This window comes from Patagioenas fasciata, chromosome 3, assembly GCF_037038585.1.
Source record: "Patagioenas fasciata isolate bPatFas1 chromosome 3, bPatFas1.hap1, whole genome shotgun sequence".
NCBI classification, from domain to species: Eukaryota; Metazoa; Chordata; class Aves; order Columbiformes; family Columbidae; genus Patagioenas; species Patagioenas fasciata.
The window spans coordinates 37,321,554-37,342,187 of NC_092522.1; the positions used below are offsets into that span (position 1 = coordinate 37,321,554).

Consider the following 20,634-nt stretch of genomic DNA (forward strand, 5'->3'; position numbering starts at 1 on the left):
AATGGTGAGAGACGGAATCTAACCTTACGGTAACTAATAGATGTAACTCATTTTGCCTGGGCCTTCACCTTGCTCCTAAGAGGCATGAGAAATGAACCACGGCACACCATACTCAGCATATACCACCTTTCCTGTGGGAAATTTCACAAAGTGGCCAAGGCAATGAAGCTCTGCTGGCCTCTGAATTCAGACTAGAGAGGAAGAGGAGTGCAATGCTCTATGACCTGAACCTTCGCATCCACATTTCTGCCTGTGGGTCAGCTACACTGTATTCAAGTAGCATCTAGTTCAGGCCGTCTATAGGTGTCAGGGCTGGAGCACACTCAGCCCCACATACCCCTGATGGCAAAGGGGAGCGTGGGCACAAAACTCAAAGCAAGTGTGCTCAAGTCTCCCCTGCAGAGAAGTCACAAGTTTGGGCTGTGGTACTGGCAAGGACTTAAAGGGCTGTAGCAAAGACAGCAGATGCATCTAGTCTTGAGAAAAGGCTTAGTCCTGCGCTTACCTGACAGTGCATGTGCTATGGTTGGTCAGTTTATCTGGGGTGTAAAGGGAAGAGAGAAAAGCCAAATAAGCTGGCAGTCACTACTTGTTCACAATGCCAAAGGCTCTCAAATTGATTTCTTTTATTTATTAAATGCCTAGGTCTTAAGAAAATAATTTTAAAGTGCAACCAATGCTCAGTACAGGCAATGCCAAAAAAAGCCCATGAGAAAGGAGAGCAAGTTGAGACTCAGCAAGCAGAATGAGGAATTTCTGCTGAAGGATGGATCAAGATAGTCTGTAATTCCTCTGTGTAACAACTTGGACAGTGTCCGATGCTGTACGTACATAGAAGGGCAACATTTAATGTGCTTTGTTATTACATTCTTAAGAACCAATATGGTAAGGGACCATAAGAACAACAGTGTGCAGGATAAGCATGGCACGGGGCAAATACACAGTTCCTGCCAGCAGAAGCCACAGGGAAATCAGTGATCTGTTGTGTCTGAAAATATACAAGCAGTACATCTGGAGTGCATGTTATCAGCAAAATCCTTCTCTCTGTTGCACTGTTTTCTTTCTCTACTATCAGAACAGCTAAATACTACGGATACGGAAAAACAATTATTCACCTCAATAATTTTTTATTTTTATTTTTTTTAAAAGAGACTAAAGAGCAGCAAGGAAAAATACCAACAATTAAAGTAATAGTAAAGATAATGAATTGCATAGAGATTACTGGGTGGGTCTGAAAATTATTGGGAGCACACTCTGCCATGTTATTTTTTGCAGGTTAATAACTGACTAAAAATCTTTGAACATGACATGGTGATTATAAAATCTGTCAAGTGCACTAGGAAATAAGCATCCTAACAGCTCAGCTAATAAAGTTGAACTTCAAATTACAGAGGACAGGGCACCTGAATTATAGGCTGCAAAAACAGTATATATCATGGATGATAAGCAAGTAATGGAACCACCAAATCAACATCTTAACACCCCACTGCATAAATAAACAGCCAGATCTACTTATTTTCACTGTAGTTTACATATCCTACACCTGGCCAGGTGTCTGTATAGTAAGAAAAAAAAAAATCCCACACATTGGAAAAACAGGCATTATCCAGAATATAACAGGATGGGGTGGGCTAGAGAAGAAAGCTGTGAGAAATTATGCACCGGAACCACCATTTCATTGGCATTTTCACAATGCCGCACTGTCCCTAATGAGCAGAGAGGAGAGCAATTCCTACTGCTGCTAATGGAAGCTAGCACGTCCTGGTAACACCATGTAGAAATCGGTCCCTCCATTAAATGGACCTGAGATACTTTGGAAACAGAAAAGCTGAAACTTGTTCTGGAGTTCACTAAGTAGCAGTTCCCATGAAAGGTGTCACCAGGTGGTGCTATTCCATGCCATCTTCATTCTCTTACCTCAATATGCATTTTCATTGTTATGGACACATGCTATTTCTAGCTTTACATTGTACATAAAGGCAATTCAGGGGAGAAAGGTGTATAAGGAGCAAGATAGGCTCCCCTCAACCTCACATGCTGATGAGAGATTCTTCCTGAAGTAAATTGGTCTCTGTAGGAGAGAGCTCACATTTCAGATGTAACCTGACATCACAATCAGGCACACAAACCAGAAGGACACTACTGCTGTCAGAACTCTGATCCTCCCCCTTTATCTAGGGAACCATCCAGGATGGTCTGACTTGATGTATGAATGCAAGAAGTGTGTGATGAGGAACTGAAAGAAGTGCTAAATAAACATGACTAGATGTAGAAAGAATAAGACCATTGAAGGTGTGAGAAGATGAATGTTTTTCTTTCAAAGAATAAGAGCATTGAAGGTGTGAGAAGAAAAGATGAATGTTTTCCTTTCTAATAGACAGAAAAGCATGAAAGAGTTGAATCCAGAAGACAAAGTGTCAAGAGAATTAAGAGAAACTGCTGACAGATGCGTTTCTTACCAGGATCGGTCTGGACACAAAGCCAATTTTTACACCTTTGTCTGAAACAGTTTTCATTTCAAAACACACAAGAAACAGTGCAAGGAATGTATCCTGCTGTTACACTGAGATCACACTGGGCTTCAGAAGGCAAGTTTCTTACTGGCTCTGTTCCAGCCAGATCCTCCTGCAATCAGGATGGAGATTTTTGACACACTAGCCAGGCTTCCTGCCTTTAATAGCTTCATTCCCTCAAAGTAGTCTTCCTTTGAGAAAATTTGGATTGCCAAGGGCTGGAAGGAGGGGAATTATTTATTTTTATGACAGTTTCCCTGCTGCAAGTGCAGCTAGGTGTAAAATTGCCATAGAAGCTCAGAGAATGTTTAGGGTTTTATTAACGTTTTCTTCTTAGCCTTTAGTGCTGAAAATTGTCTCCTCCTGTCATTCTTCCCACCTGGATGTCACATACAGTCACTGTGGATGTCGCTGTTGTTTCCCCATTCCTACCTCCCACCCCTTTCTGAATGTGAACAGGTCCTTTTTCCACTAAAAGCTTCTGAAAGATGCATACAGTAGCGTTACAGTATAAAGTCCTCTTCTCCAGAGACTACTTTGTACAGCACTGACACAGCTGCTTGAAGTGAATGTCAAGTTCAGCGACTCTTCACTTGGACATGATGAACAGTGAGCTGATGTCCTGGACACCCTGATTAAAGGCAGTCTGTACTTCTCAAGAAACAAACAAAGCAAAAGAGTCATCATCTTGACCTCTGTAGTTACCTTGTTTTCCTTCCGCCCTTCTTCTGGAAATGTTTTGCTCTCTCTAGGTGAATTTCCCTTACACCAGAGGAAGGAAGCACTGGGTACCAGTAATGTATAGCAACAGCTTTTTTTCTCGTAGAAGTGATAATGACTATCTGAATCAATATCCTGTTTAGCTACTGTTGTGCTGACCTCCAGACTGAAGGGAACAAAAGGAAACAATTCATCTACCTGCTCTGCCGTTCACCTATTAAGAGTTTTGTTTGTCGATGTCGTTAGTGTTTCTGCCTTTTTGGTTCCCCATCAGCTTTGAAAATGGCGTAAACTACTGATGTTTGCTGGAAGGACCATTCAGCCAGCCAGCCACAGTCCAGGAGGTTCCTCCAGTGCATTGATGATAACTTCCTCATGCAGATGGTGGAGGAACCCACCAGGAGAGGTGCACTGCTGGATCTCATCCTCACTAACAAAAAGGGTCTGGTCAAAGCAGTAAAGGTCGAGGGCTGCCTGGGTTGCAGTGACCACAAGATGGTGGAGTTCAGCATCTCCTGTGGCAGGAACAGAATAGCAAGTAGAATTGCAACCCTGGACTTTAGCAGGCTAACTTCGGCCTTTTCAAGCAATTGTTAGGGGAAATCCCATGGGCAAGACTGCTTGAAGGAAAAGGGGCCCAAGAGAGCTGGATTGCATTCAGAGATTGCTTCTTCCATGCTCAGGATCACAGCATCCCCACACATAGGAAGTCGAGGAAGGGAGCCAGAAGGCCTGTGTGGTTGAATAGGGATCTGTTGGGTATGCTCAAGCAGAAGAGGAGAGTTTGCAGGTCATGGAAGCAGGGGCTGGCCACTTGGGAGGAATATAAGGCTGCTCTTAGAGGATGTAGGAAGGCAGCTAGGGTAGCCAAGGCCTCCTTAGAATTACAGCTGGCGAGAGGGGTCAAGGACAGCAAAAAGAACTTTTTCAAATACATAGCAGATAAAACTAATACCAGAGGCAATGTAGGCCCACTGATGAATGGGGTGGGTGCCCTGGTGGCGGAAGATACAGAGAAGGCAGAATTACTGAATGCCGCCTTTGTCTCTGTCTACTCTGCCGGAAGCTGTCCTGGGGAGCCCCGTACCCCTGAGACCCCAGATGAAGCCAGGTTAATGGAGGAGTTTGCTTTAGTTGATGAGGACTGGGTTAGGGAGCAATTAAATAGTCTGGACGTCCGTAAATCCATGGGTCCAGATGGGATGCATCCGCGGGTGCTGAGGGAGCTGACTGAAGTCATTGCTAGATCGCTCTCCATCATTTTTGCCAAGTCTTGGGAAACGGGAGAGGTGCCTGAGGATTGGAGGAAAGCAAATGTCACTCCAGTCTTCAAAAAGGGCAAGAAGGAGGACCCAGGTAATTATAGACTGGTCAGCCTCACCTCTGTCCTGCGAAAGTAATGGAACAGCTTATCCATGGTGTCATCTCAAGGCATATCAGGGATAAGAGGGTCATTAGGGGCAGTCAGCATGGCTTTACCAAGGGTAAGTCATGCTTGACCAACCTCATAGCCTTTTATGAGAATGTAACACGGTGGATGGATGATGGCAGAGCGGTGGATGTGGTCTACCTTGACTTCAAGTAAAGCCTTTGACACAGTCTCTCACAGCATCCTCACAGCTAAGTTGAGGAGGTGTGGTCTGGACAATAGAGTAGTGAGGTGGGTTGCAAACTGGCTTAAAGAGAGAAGCCAGAGAGTGGTGGTCAATGGTGCGGAGTCCAGTTGGAGGCCAGTATCTAGTGGAGTGCCTCAGGGGTCAGTACTGGGGCCAATATTATTCAATATATTGATTAACGATTTGGACGAGGGAACTGAGTGTACTATCAGCAAGTTTGTTAATGACACTAAGCTGGGAGGAGTGGCTGACACGCCAGAAGGCTGTGCTGCCATCCAGCGGGACCTGGGCAGGTTGGGGAGTTGGGCAGGGAATAACCTGATGAAATTTGACAAGGGAAAGTGTAGAGTCCTGCATCTGGGCAGGAACAACCCCAGGTTCCAGTATAGGTTGGGAAATTACACATTAGAGAGCAGTGTAGGGGAAAGGGACATGGGCGTCCTGGTGGACAACAGGATGACCATGAGCCAGCACTGTGCCCTTGTGGCCAGGAAAGCCAATGGCATCCTTGGGTGTATTACAAGGGGGGTGGTCAGTAGATCGAGAGAGGTTCTCCTTCCCCTCTACTCTGCCCTGGTGAGACCCCATCTGGAATATTGTGTCCAGTTCTGGGCCCCTCAGTTCAAGAAGGACAGGGAACTGCTGGAGAACTCAGGGTTCACACAAACGTATGGAAGTCTGCTTTTACAAAGAAAAAGATGACATAAGTAAGACATTTTCCACATTAAATGAAACAGTAAAAATTTAACACTGCCATCTCAAAGCCTCATATGGCGTGAAATCTCAGTAACTAAGTGGCCATTACAGGAAATTACCTCACAAGTCATCAGGAAGGTTTATAGAATTCTATCAATATACATGATGTCAATATAAATGACTCTCAATCTGTAAAACTACGTTAGTTTCATCAAGTCTATCGAGATTTTATAACACTCCTAGTTTTTGCAAAGTACAATGACATGAGATTAAACAGATTCTTCCTTTTATAAAACACTTCAACAGCAAAGAACAATTACCATCTAATAACATAAAGAACTGACCTGAAATTATCATATAGCAAAAATATATTTTGGAAATATTTATTGATTTTTCTTTACATTTCCCACTGTCTTAACTGTGCCAAGGAAGACACAGGCTAAGCATGGATCTTTTACACGTTTATATTTGGAAATTAGGTTTACCCTTTCTGTGTTTTGAATGGCGATTAAATTACCACGTTAGACATAAAATGGGAGAAGTACTTTTTTATTTACACAGTTATGTAGATTTTTTCCCTCTGTTATTAAAAAAATAGCACTATTTAATGTAACATGAGACATGTCTACCTATCTGAAAGTTTTGCTTGGGATTACCTTAGGAAAGTATTTGCTCTAGTTCCTTTTTTTCTGAGACCTATTTTTCCTCGAAATAAGTACAACAGGGCAAACACCATGACCAAGAGCATGTGCAAACACTCAGATGAACAAAAACCTTGAGGAGAATAAACAGTTTTATTCATGTGTACATTTGAGAGAAGTGCAAGTGCAAACATACGTGATCACAGGGGAGACTGCAGAAGCTGTTCAGACAGCAAAAACAATACCATATGGTCTGTGAGTGATGACAAAGTTCAGTTATAACTAAAAGAAATAGCAACATGAAATTACTCACACCCACTAAGTTTGTGAACAATACATACCTGAAATTTTAAAACAAATATTCATCAAATGATGAGTAATGAATGAGTTAAAAAAATTATCCTGTAAGAGGGCAATTTATTAACATAAAAAAAGATCAGGGTATCAAATCAGCTCTGCAATCAAACAGATCTTTATTTTTCGATCCAGCTTTATTTTTACAGTTGATAACCTATTTCAAAGAGCAAGACTCTCAGTGCAAATAGGAACATACTGTCTCTCTGAAGCCTCAGCATTATGCTGAGGATATCATGCTGCTCAAAACTTGCTAATCTTCTGAGCATTGTATACAGCAGAAAGGTAGCTGGTGAGGGACCTGAGCACCTAAAAAAATGGAATCAACAGCAAGAAAGAGTGGAAAAAATCTTCATCTCTCTCTGCTTTTTAGAGATAAAACTGTTACTGTTGTAGGTAATCTGGGAGTACTGAAATAGCAGATGCTTCTGCATTTGAAGATGGAGAATCATTGGCAAGGTTTGCACATGTAGCCATGGCTGGAACAGCAAGAAAATGTACAGATGAGGACTGAAGGGACGGGTAGAGCTTTTCTAGGAAGCTTCGATGAAACCCATATAACCAGTGCCAAGTTCTGGCATTACCACTCACATCCAAAAATCCATCCAAAAATTCAGTATACAGCAGCAGAACTTCCATTGTAAATGAAGAACAAAACCAAATCAGTGTCTTCTGTGTCTGCCTTCTGCATTTGCAAGAGACAAACTCTAACTAGAAGTGATTCAGATCAAACCATCCTATCCCTTGCTTACAAACCAACACAATACCCTCAGGATTCAGCTAGATGTAATTTTGCTTTAATTTCTTTTCCATTTCCTCTCATCACCTCAGTCAGTGCTTCAGAATAGCTCCCCCATAATTTTTTTTTTTAAATGAGGGTATGGAAATTCATAAAATATTATTAAAACACACAGTTCAAATGTTATACAAGATTTTGTTGCTTTTGCTGCATGTCCTATATACAATGATAATGGAAGATATAGAACTTTGTAACTAAAACTCTCCACCAGGACTGCTATTGCTTGCATTTGTTTATTCCCATCAATGTACTGGACAGCCCTTGTTCCACAGATACCACTATTCAGTAGAACTGGGTAATTCACAGGAAGCCATACATATGCATTTTACCAGCAAACTAATTTGTTAGAACATTCACAGTTGGAAAAACCATAGAGAGGGACAGTCAAAGCAATTTAAATGTTCAAACTAGTATCTATGGAAGCACTTGCAGTATTTACTTGGATTTACTTTCAGCTTTCCAAAAGTCACTTGATTTCCACCAGAAGAGGAGGGGGGAGAAGAGGAAGTGAGAGAACGCAATAAGAGCACACAGGAGATCATCCCAAAAATAGGATTAATCCTGAACAATAATATATTTTCAGGCTAATTGGAGACTGAAGGAATTGAAGCTTTAGCATTTCTGCAGAAGGTGAGTGGCTCAAGGAACTGATTTCAAGGCATCACAGTCCTTAGTCTCAAGCAGACACATGCCCAAGGCATGGGCACCCTGACCACTCATTTGCCTGACAATCATTACTTGACCTGCTCTGCCCACATAACCAACCTGACAATTTCCTGTCAGTGGCCTCTTGTTCAGCAGCCCCTCTGCATCCCCCAAACTCATGCTGCCACCATTTCTCTACCTTTATCATAGAATCATTTTGGTTGGAAAAGACCTTTAAGATCATCGAGTCCAACCATTAACCTAGCACTGTCAAGTCCACCTCTAAACCATGTCCCTAAGTACCTCATCTACACATCTTTCAAACACTTCCAGGGACTGCAATTCAACCACTTTGCTGGGCAGCTTGTTCCAATGGCTGACAACGCTTGACCATACACCAGGTATCATTGCCATTTTGCACCACTAGTAGTTAACACATCTTTGAATGTAATGGGAAACTTTCACAAGATGAAGCAGAGTAGTCCAGGAAAGTCCACACTCACCTGGAATCACCCACACGTCTTCTATATTGGGAAGCTGGTTTTTTTTTCAGGGAAAGTACCATGTGCCTGCTAATGGTTTAGGGAGTTCCTGCAGTGCCACACAGACCCTCTGCTACGAAAGCACAGCAGCCTCTATACTGCGAGCACGCAGGAGCTGTGCTGGACCAGCACCCTCCAGCTCAAACAAGACAAAGGGTCAGGAACAAAAAGAGAATGGAGAGTGCAGGACTTGAACTGGGCAGCACTACAACAGGCACACACTATTTTTTCCTATTATTCCATCTGCTAGTGCATGCAGCCATAGGCAGACATATGGAAAGATTAACTTACCCCAGCCAATGCAGAGATAGAGCCGAAAAATTCTCTGCTCAGAAAAGACTGAAAGTACCAGCAGTGTGTACAGGTACATGCCTTCCACCAGCAACCAGTAGTAGTTTGCAGCCACACAATACTGCATCATCACAAAGACCAAGCGGCAGCTGAGTGATTCCTGCAATGGGAAAAAAAAGCACAGCCCAAATTAATGCAACGGAAGCTCAGAAAAAAAGGACACTAACCCAAAAGAGTGGTTCTCGCTCGTACTTGCTCCTCAAAACAACGCTTGCTAAATTAATCACATTTGAGTACTGAAAGGACAGAAGCCAGTAATAGGTGTTGTACACAGCAGATAGATGCTTTCAACATTCCTCGTATAAAAAAATACAAATTACATGTTCTGCATTTTCTCTCAATAAGCAATGGATTATAATTTTAAAAGCACAACACAAAGATGAAAAGAGCAAGTGAAAGGTACTGCACCAACTGCAGTCAGTGAATCTTTTCAGTTCCCTCAGTATTCTATTCTGCAGCTGAAAATTTCTCTGTTAAACAGCAAATAGTGGATGTCATAATGCTGACTGTCTTCCAAAGCAAAAGATTTTTGATAGAACAGCAATATTGCCCAGTGCATCACATTTAAGTGCAAAATCTCTCTTGGCTGGTAAATTACAGATGTGGCCAGCAAGGTTTTAGATAAGTATGAAATGTGATTACCTAATTAATATATCCAGCAGATCTGATGAAACCACTATTCAATAAACCATGTGTGAAAGCATAAAGCCTAGTGTTTTTTAGAAGGAGGGAATGAGTGGCAACCCAATGCGAACATTTCCAAACCACTTAAGTATTTCAATGTTATTTTCTGCCAACTGATACATTGCAAATGAGAAGAAAACCATCCTTTGAGACTCACTACGTGGTATTAGTGCTTAAGCCTCAGGCAGTGCCCTTCCTTTTCTGACACTGAGTATGCATCAGAAGACACATCCCTTGCAACCCCAATGCTGTATTGTGGCAGGAAATGCTGCACCTGTGTTGAAGAATCACAAGAGCTATACAAATAATGAAAATCCTTTTTTGAAGATTCAAGTACATTTTGTATTCCAAATCTGAAGGGGGAAAGTCATGCTTTCATCATATTCACAAGAGAGTCATATATACTCTCCCTTTGATTAGAAGTATTTAATTAGCCCGTTCCTCCAAAGCTTTTCTAAATGCTTTCAAATTTACATTTTAATCAGATGCTTCCCTTTTTTTTGTCATTAACAGATTATAAAGATCTCCAAGAACAACCAACCAATATGGTCATTATACAAGATGCACAGTTCTATCACAAAAGGTGCTGTCTTAGTGAAATTAATGCTCTCTTGTCATTGCTAGCAGAAATGAACCTGCAGCATGGGAAGAAGATACGGGCATTTGTGTGCATATATCTATGTATATATAGAGAGAGATATACATAATCCACCTCTTTGTGTTTCCTCTGTCTAGTGGGGGCAAACTTCCCACAGTCACAGAAACATGCCACAGCATCAACTACTTACCTGTATCAATCCTGGGGTGGCACAACTAGAACTGTTGTGCCAAGAACTACAATCATTGTGCTACAAGTTTCAGAGAAACTTCGTGGCCTGAATAACAGCATTTTGTACAACCCTCGTTGTACAACATTCAAGTAGCTGCTGTCATGTAGACACACCACAGTGATGTCTCCAATATCCTGAGAGCCAACCACAGTGTCTGCCCCTACCTGAAAGGAGATAAGTCCTTCCCACTGGTGCTCTTGTGTGGCTGTGCTGTACATCCACTTTACCACTGAGTCTTTAATGAAGACGGATATAGCCCGGAGGATAAAAGAGGTGAAGAGGTTCAGGTGAATATAATTCCTCGTGCAATGCAGATGTCTGTAAAAAAGAAGAACCACAGTCATGATCCACTTACCTACATAAAATCTGCAACATCACAGATAGGACTGAGGGAGGGAACAATAAGCCCTGTTGGAAATCAGGAGGTACGAGAGGAAATCCCGTAACTTGAGAACAGCTGTAGGGATTTCAAACCATCTTTAGGAAGAAATCACTATGAAGGAAGAGATATTCAAAACTTCGGCCCTAAGTGTGAATGTTTAGGGGAAGGAAAGAGATCAGTGAGTAAAGAAAAAATATTTTTGAAGTGTAAGAAGTGTAAAAATAAAGGCTTTTTCAGAAGACACATCTGAAAGGATTAAAAAAAAAAAGTCAAGTTTCACATAATGCTAAATCTAATCTCTTTGAATTGACTCCAAAGTCACTGGACAGGTTTACCTTGGCAAGGCTCCTGGCTATGCTCAAACCCACAATGAAAAAACATCTACTTGTACATTACCACTTTGACAACGAAAGAAAAACCTGTATTCAAATTGCCTTCTTAGGGAATTGTAAATACTTCCTCTAGCACTAAAAGGAACAGAATTTTCACCTCTGCATTCAGAATTGAAACAAACGAACAAAAAAAAAACTAAACAAAAAACAAAGCAAAAAAATCTTGAATTTGAGCAGCTGGCTGCAATGACAATAAAATTGCTACTTGTCAAGAAGAGGAATAGCAAAAGAAACTGCAGTCATGTAAATGGCATCCAACTGCAGAATCCTGCCAATGTTTTACCAGCTTCATCAACAAGTATCTTTCTTCCAGCACTGCGAGGATAGATACTTTGCTTCAGAGGAAGTAACACTGGGTATAATTATTTTTTTATGCTAAAAGATACAGGTAACATATGATAAAAAGCAGTTGTTTCTTCAAGAGTTTCACTGAACTTATGCTTTAAATGTCTATTTTTACGGCTCTATAAATTTGCGTAGAAAAACAGACTTGGTCTGAAAGTTACCAGTTTTGCATTGAAAAGGAAGGATAACTTTTTTCCATAGGTCAAATGGAATTTTTTGCATCACTTTTAAGTCACAGCTTATTTGAAACCTTACCTATGATTAATATTTATTTTCTTTAATTCAAAATTCATTTGTTGCTACCCTTCAGAATTGCTACATACTTAAATCTGATAGAAAAAATATGTAAATTAGCCAAGTGAAGAAAATAGGTCGCAAGCAGTTACGGAGTATTTCTGCTACAGACAATGCAAGTCATTCCAATTGTTTCAGTCGTGCCTAATTCAAGTTTCATCACTGAAATTGGACTTTTCTTCCATTACTTTCAGAGAATTCAAAATTGGACACTAGAGATATATTGTTTTCTCTGTTATATCATTATTAAAAACAAATATAAAGGTAATTCTGTAGTATAAGAACATAAAAAGGCCTTCCTAATACAAAAGTGGAGAACACCAGCATTTTGGTGCCATTGAATTACATTTCAATCCCCGTTTGCTGAAGTGGCACAGCTACTAGGCAGAGGACATGAGTGGAGGTTCCAGTCAGAATCCAGCAACTGCAAAACACACAGGGGTAGGTCTCATGTATTTCATGAGATCCAGGACCAGGTTGCATCCAGAGAGACAATTTAGATGGAAAAGCACAAAACAGTTTGACGGAATAGTTTTAACAAGGCTCTCAAGCCCTTCAACATCTTTAAAACCTCATTTTCAAAATCAGACACACACACTCATGTACACTTCTCCAGACCCTGCTTCACAGCTAAAGGAAGAAATGCAAAACCATCTCTCCACAAAAGTCAAGGCATCAAAATTCCCCCTCTCCTACCCATCCTCAGTGTGACAAACCTGCTCTTTGTTCCCTGTCAAAAAACATGCACATCCTTGCTTCCTTCAAAAAGTATATCATTGTGCTCTGTGACCTTTACATTTGGGCTGCTAAGATTTTTCAGAAAGTGTCATTGATGGGTGAAACAAGGAGAAAGCCCTTATCCTGGGAGACATTTGGAGACTTCAAGACCATCTGGTGTTTTGTCAGGTGAGTCCCAAAGTTGCACAGGTACAACACATCCAAATCATAATTATCATGTAGGATTCACAAAGGCTGAGCATATCTCTGCATTTCTATAGTCATTTTAAATCTTTTAGATCACTAGCCTATGCTTCTCCACTGGTAGGAGGAGGGATAATACAGTGCCAAAAGGTGCGGTACAATATTAGAATTGGGACATTATAATTTTGGAAATTAAAAGCTAAAAGGCATGACTGATCTTTTTGAATACACAAGGGGTATCCCTGCACTTAGGAGGGAGAAAAGAAGAGGGACTGGCTTGCTAACAGAAGCAAATGATCAGAACACCAGAACAAATGATCATTAACTGGCAATGATAATTCTTTAGTCAGGGAAGAAAATTTCTTAAGGACTACAGCACTGAAGGTACCTGACCTGATTTCAAACAAGAGTACTAAGAGATGGTAAACTATACTTTTTTTAGGAGACAGCCTCATCGGCATGTAAAAGGGATAGTGGGTCCTGGCTATGTACAGCAGCAGGGCACAGGACTTCACGGCAGAGGGATTTCTTTCCCACTATAGAGCAGGATCACATCTTTCTGTGTTCTAAATATCAGTCTCCTGTGCTGAGCATCCCCAAATTGCAGGAAAGTCCGGCTGGAATCAAGACACCTCTTGCATCAATAGAGGAAAAAAAGAGATCTCTCTGTTGGGGTCCAAAATTGTTTTTTGTTTGGTTTGGTGGGGTTTTTTGGGTGGTACGTTGGTTAGTTGGTTGGTGGGTTTTGACTGATTTTTGTTTTTCCTTTTTTTTTTTTTGTTTTTCTTCCTTTTTTTTTTTTTTTCTTAACCAAACCTACATAGTGTAGCGTTGGTATGTGCAACCAATAGTCTCTTAATTTTGATGTGCTCCATGCACTTTTTTGGTGCATATCGGGATGAACTCAGTATGACAGTCTCACCAGGTGGAAGGAACACAGAAGTGACATAAGATAAAGAAAAAATGAGGTGATCAAGAGGGAAAAAACAAATAATCAAATGTTTCTGTCAAGTCTGATGCTATCATACAGAAAAATAACAGCTTTTCTCCACTCTCTTCAGAGCTTCACCAGTTACCTGAATCCAAGAAGAATGGCAGATGCTATTACAAGGGCAGAGAAGGAAAGAGCATATCCAATGGTGTATATGATGGATAAATTCAGGAGCTGTTCTTCTGGTGCATCCTGAGAGCATATAAAGGAGAAAAGAAAAAAAAAAAGTAATAAAAAAAAAAAAGGGGAGGGGGGGGAAGACAGAGCTCAGAGGCCTCAGTTTTCTCCCAGCTGCTTTTTAGCTTTTCTTAATGATAACCAGAAGTCAAGAAGTCACTCTCCTACTTTCAAGTTTAAATGCACATATCAAATTAGTCTTCCACTTTTCATATGTTCTAAAGAAATAAAAATTTAATCTTACTTCCCCAGCTGCTCCCAGTGTTCACTCAAACAGTTGGGCTTTCCAGCCAGGCTAGAAAATAGATAATGTGACATTATTTCATAATAAAGTTGGAGAGGCATGAATTACCACACAAGCAAGTCTTAAACAGATGGCAGGAAGCAGAGACACAACTCATCCCTGCAGTAAAAATGGCAAAGCTGGTGTTTTCAGACTTGAACACTTAAAGCAAGTCTCCTTGCTGCTATAATGAGGGGGTAGTCCTTTGGCTACATCTGTACTTAGAAATAAAACAAGACAGGTCCTATTCATTGACTCTGAGGCAAAACATGCCTTGCATTCATATAACTAATCTCTTTTTGGCCCCCTAATCTCTTCTGCCTCAAGTATGCAACCTCCTGGTAATGAACCATCACCCAACACCATCTCACGACCTTGGTGGTACAGCACCGATGGGGAGGGAGTGAGCTGATATGGGCCAGAGCAGCAGTGATGCTCACACCCTCTGACAGCTCTGGGCTATGGTTCTCTTCAAGTTCACTGTTGAAGACATGACCACTGAGACCCTTGCTTGAAAGCACTGGCCAAAATCTTTAGGGAGAAGTATCTGAAACACTACAGGCAACACAGGCTTAGTGCTCAGGCTCTGAGCCACATTCATATTCTCTATTCTGCTTCATTTCTAAGTACGTATCTTTGACTAAATAGACTCAGGCATTTTACTTCATGTCTTCAAGCTGCTAATTCTGCAATTGACTTCTGAGACCTGTGCTGTACAAAGAAATATATTCCTTGTACTTCAGAAATAAGTGCAGCTATTCAGATGTACTTTGCACAGCCAGGAGGATTTAAGGTGAACATACAGGCTGCTCCTCAGGGATTTGCTAGGTTAGTGTTTTAAAAGGAATTATATGAGAGCTGCCTTATGAAAAATCTCTTCAATATCAAAGCTCAAGTGAGCTACTGAGATCTGACAATTTAAAACATCTACACAGATCAAAATCATATAATGCATTTAAAGTAAACAATGTTATTTTATAAGGATGCAATCACAAACACCTTGGGTCTTGTTTTAGCAACAGTTGCAACATCATACAAAGCAAACTTGTCAAAATGACCTCTTGTTCTCACACACAAGATGCATAAACAAGCAGGCTATTAAGGGGCTCTATACACAGTAGCTGGAAACCAAACAGTTGTTCGCATTTCAGGGAGTGACAACATGTACGCAGGGTTTTAGAATCCAGATTTGTTCATGGAAACTTGGAGGCAAGTGCCAAACAACCATGTCTTACCATTAGGTATCTTTCTCCTTGGCATGTGTCAACACAGCTGTGGAAGAAACCATAATGGCAAACAAGGGAAAGTCAAACAACCAGGCTTACACTTTGCTTTAAGATAACATGCTCTGCTGGGATAACCCAGAACATGGATGGGACTAGGAATAAGGCTGCAAATTAATGGGAAAGGTTAGATTTAACATATTTGGATAATTAGAAACCCTCTTTTCCCATCTCCTTCTAGTCTGCACCCATTTATTCCTTCTGAAGAATGGAGCACTGAGCAATGGGAACTCCAGAGGAAACAAATCCTGCAGCACTTGGGAACTTCATATACTTGAACTGTTTTGGCAAGGTATGCACTAGTTTCCAGTGCCCTGAGACACACAGAGCATACTCAGTTTACGTGAGGAAAAGCAACACCCCTGGGGGCTCACAGCAGGAGTGGTATCACGTGTCATGGGAACGTACTCAGTGCACTAGCTGACGCCAATGGCTGACAAAAGTCCCCTGGAAATCCTTATGCTCTCCTTCATTTTTTGCCAGGTGTCTCAGCTCCCTACAGAGTATAGAGCACTAGGGCAAGGAAATAATACTGACAAGCCTATTCCATGGCCCATGGCAAATTAATGTAAAAAGATAAAAAAACCTCAAACAAATAAAAAGTAGGGACTGCCCCCTGCCCAAAGGTGAAAACAAATATCCTTCAGTTCAGTTCATCTTAATCTCCTTAATAGCTGCTAAAAAGACAGAGGGAACAGTCACTTTACTGCAACAACATGCCAATAGAAGAAAATACAAAGGAATAACATTAGGTCACTCCTCCGGTTTGTGTGGGCTGCAGTTGAGACCCCTGCACTGCACCGCAGCTGGGACTATCTGGTTCACTTCTCCTGGCTCTCTCATGAATATTTAAACTCATTCTTTTCTACCCTCCATGCTCTTTTTGTTGAAGGGGAGAGGCCTGATGTCCCTTTCCCTCAGGCTCACTAAAGTAAGACACCCAGGATGAGTTGGTAAAGGTTACTTTGACAGGACAAAAATGTGTGGGCATCAATGACTATATTTTTCTTTTCTCTATTTTGTCCTAAACAAACACAACAGAAAGAGATGGAAACTCCTACCTGGTCAGAGGCCTCACATTCAGACAGGTTCCTCCATGGAAGAGTCGAATTCTCTTTCAGCAGCCACGTCCCTTCCAGGGTGCAAAAGCGGTACACCTGCCCATGCAGCACTGCCAGAAGCAAAACAAGCCACAGTGTTAATGGGAGGAGAGGTTGCTCATGAGGCAAGGTGCAGCCTTTCATCCTCACAAGTGGCTCCCCTGGAGGGGAAGCCACCACGCTGTCAGAGGAGCTCTTTGCCTGCTCCCTGCCTGCAGCAGATGCTGCTGCTGCTGCTCATCCTCAAGGCCAGGGAGTGGTTTGGGAGGACACAGCTGCAAAAGGACCAGACAGCACATCCTCCAGGACAACTGCTAACCGTTCAGCAGCAACAGTCTGAAATAGTTGCTGCTGCCTTTGTGAGGATTTTACAACACGCATAAATGCCAGTTCACTGAAATATTAAATTTTAAGACACACAAATTTTGGAAATGTTAAGCCTCAGCTTCAAAATTCACAAATAAAAGAATGCGCATAAAGAGTAAATGTGCTTTTTCTTTTCTGATATTGTGCAGACTCACATAAACCTCAGAACAGGTACACTAACATAGCTTCTCAAAATGTAAATGCTTATACAAACATCTGTGGTACAAAATCAAGCCATAAATCTTTGGCTAAACTGCCCATGTATTCTTTTTATTCCATCTGTCTACATGTTTGAATAACAAAACCAGCAGTAAATAAACTGCCTTTCCAAAGCAGTTAGCATCTTGATCTTGTAAAAGCAGGTACAATGAAATGGCTCATAATAAAATTACATCAGACTGAAGCACCAAAATGAAAGTACAAAGGGGAAGCAGCACTCAATCACAGTGTATTGAATGAAAACTTATCTCTGGTATCTGAGTATTGGGGAAGTCCAACAACCTTTACTGCCACATATGGAAGGAGGGGCTGACCACTTGGGAAGAATATAAGGCTGTTGTCAGAGGATGTAGGGAGGCAACTAGGAAAGTTAAGGCCTCCTTATAATTAAACCTGGCAAGAGGGGTCAAGGACAACAGGAAGAGCTTTTTCAAATACGTAGCAGATAAAACTAACACCAGGGGCAATGTAGCCCCACTGATGAACAAGGTGGGTGCCCTGGTGACAGAAGATACACAGAACACCTTCTTTGTCTCTGTCTACTCTGCTGGAAGATGTCCTGAGGAGCCCCGTATTGCTGAGACCTCAGAGGAAGACAGGACAATGTAGGAGTTTGCTTTAGTTGATGAGGACTGGGTTAGGGAGCAATTAAGCAATCTGGACATCCATAAATCCATGGGTCCAGATGGGATGCATGCACGGGTGCTGAGGGACCTGGCTGAGGTCATTGCTGGACCACCCTCCATCATCTTTGCCAAGTCTTGGGAAACGGGAGAGGTGCCTGAGGACTGGAGGAAAGCAAATGTCACTCCAATCTTCAAAAAGGACAAGAAGGAGGACCTGGGTAACCATAGACCGGTCAGCCTCACCTCCATCCCTGGGAAACTGACGGAACAACTTATCCTTGGTGCCATCTCAAGGCATATCAGGGATAAGAGAGTCCTTAGAGGCAGTCAACATGACTTCACCAAGGGAAAGTCATGCTTGACCAGCCTCATAGCCTTTTATGAGGACATAACGAGGTGGAGAGATGATGGCAGAGTGGTGGATGTGGTCTACCTTGACTTCAGTAAAGCATTTGACACAGTCTCTCACAGCTAAACTGAGAGAGTGCAGTCTGGATGATCGGGTAGTGAGGTGGACTGCAAAATGGCTGAAGAGAAGAAGCCAGAGAGATGTGGTCAATGGGGCAGAGCCTAGTTGGAGGCCTGTATTTAGTGGACTGCCTCAGGGGTCGGTACTGGGGCCAGTATTATACAATATATTCATCAGTGATTTGGATGAGGGAATAGAGTGCACTATCAGCAAGTTTGCTGATGACACCAAGCTGGGAGGACTGGCTGACAGGCCAGAAAGCTGAGCTGCCATCCAGCGGGACCTGGACCAGGCTGAAGAGTTGGGCAGGGAAAAATTTAATGAAGTATAACAAGGGCAAGTGTACAGTATTGCATCTGGGTAGGAACAACCCCAGGTTCCAGTATAGGTCGGGGAATGACCTATTGAGAGCAGTGTAGGGGAAACGGACCTGAGGGTCCTGGTGGACAGCAGGATGACCATGAGCCAGCACTGTGCTCTTGTGGTCAGGAAGGCCAATGGCATCCTGGAGTGTATTAGAAGGGGGGTGGTTCAAGAGAGGTGGTCAAGAGAGGTTCTCTTTCCCTTCTACTCTGCCCTGGTGAGACCACACCTGGAATAGTGTCCAGTTCTGGGCCCCTCAGTTCAAGAAGGACAGGGAACTGCTGAAGAGAGTCCAGCGTAGGGCAACAAAGATGATTAAGGGAGTGGAGCATCTCCCTTATGAGGAAAGGCTGAGGGAGCTGGGTCTCTTTAGCTTGGAAAAGAGGAGACTGAGGGGTGACCTTATTAATGTTTATAAATATATGAAGGGTGAGTGTCATGAAGATGGAGCCAGGCTCTTCTCAGTGACAACCAGTGATAGGACAAGGGGTAATGGGTTCAAACTGGAACACAAGAGGTTCCACTTAAATTTGAGAAGAAACTTCTCAGTAAGGGTAACAGAATGCTGGAACGGGCTGCCCAGGGAGGTTGTGGAATCTCCTGCTCTGGAGATAATCAAAACCCACCTGGACACATTCCTGTGTAGCCTCATCTATGTGTTCCTGCTTCGGCAGGGGGATTGGACTGGATGATCTTTTGAGGTCCCTTCCAATTCCTAACATTCTGTGATTCTGTGATATAAGCAACCCAGAGGTGCTCCTGTATTGGAGCACAGCAAACAGCTTCTCACTAATTATATTTTTGACCCAGTAAACTGACCTAATCTACATTATGAAGCCACCCCTAAGAAAGCAGTGCGGGGTCAACTGCTCAACCAGGGTTAGCCTCTACCAAGGCAGTGTTTGGAAACAGACACTTAAAACATTTTGATGTATGAGAAGCTGAGTTAGAAGGATTCAGCTCTACACAGGTATCAAAATACCTCTCAACTACCGCTTTTGCTCAGACCCAGCCTTGCCTGCTGCAACCTCATCCCATTGTCAGCTCCCTCATTACTGCAAACCAGAACTTGTTGGAACTCAGCATTCCTGTTTCATTGGGAAAACATTAAAACTTATTTGAAATTATAACAACCCAGTACGCTATCTGCATATTAGTTGACAACTTGTACTTTGTTTGATAACTGTCAGTGGTAGACTAGTACTCTAAGTGAAGAATGATTTTTCAAAAAATAATCTAGACATTCATATTCTAATAAGCCATTTCTAATGAGTATGCTAAACGGTAACCGAAAATGGTTTTGGGTAAGCAGAGTCTATTTGCTTTTGTAATTGGTGTTATTGAAAATACCAGTAAGAGATAATATAAAGTTATCTGAGATGATACAAAAATTAAGTCATGTCTCACGGAGGTTTTTCCTTTGTATCAAGGATACTTGTTTGCATACATTTACACAAACACAGAACATGAGACTAGGTCAGTGCAACATATACATTCACATCCATTAATGTTTTGCCACTTCCTCCCATTATCTGCTGGCAGTTCCAACCACTTCTTTCCCTTGGGATGTTGCTACAATCTTAAGGATATCTCAGCTGATGGGGGTAGCAAATAGGAAAGCATCATTTCTTTTTCCCCTTGAGATTAATGGACAGCAAATTGAAGTAATTAATTCAAAATATTACGCAAAGGTAGCTCTCAGAATCACTAAACATTACATATTAGAAGCCAACGAAGCTGAGATGCAGAGGGTGAAAGCCTAGAGGGTCACAGGACTCAGAAATTCAGTCTGACTGTCACTGCACGAGTTGTAACCAAGTATTACTAGACAAAATAAATTTCACTATCTTCCTGAAAAAAAGAAGGAAAAACTTGCTAAAGGGGAATTGATTAAAAACCAACCAAACAAACAAAACCCAAACCAAACCAAACAACAACAAAAAACCACCACACAAATGTTGTTCCACATCCTCTGAAACTGCGAATTTTTTCCCCCAGCATTTCTGACTGTCAAGGTCTCATTGGGACGAAG

At 41.9% G+C, this 20,634-nt stretch overlaps 1 protein-coding gene across 5 annotated transcripts in view; it reads right to left on the reverse strand.

Annotated features, from left to right (window-relative positions):
- Positions 1–20,634, reverse strand: part of GLP1R (glucagon like peptide 1 receptor) — a 91,572-nt gene that overhangs the window by 18,024 nt on the left and 52,914 nt on the right. For all 5 annotated transcript variants that reach the window (XM_071806119.1, XM_065834089.2, XM_071806121.1 and 2 more), the window contains exons 4-7: positions 16,521–16,630; positions 13,802–13,908; positions 10,556–10,709; positions 8,818–8,977 (exon numbers count right to left, since the gene is read on the reverse strand). In XM_071806119.1, coding sequence (XP_071662220.1) covers positions 8,818–8,977; positions 10,556–10,709; positions 13,802–13,908; positions 16,521–16,630 — 531 coding nt within the window. The remainder of the gene's footprint in view (positions 1–8,817; positions 8,978–10,555; positions 10,710–13,801; positions 13,909–16,520; positions 16,631–20,634) is intronic.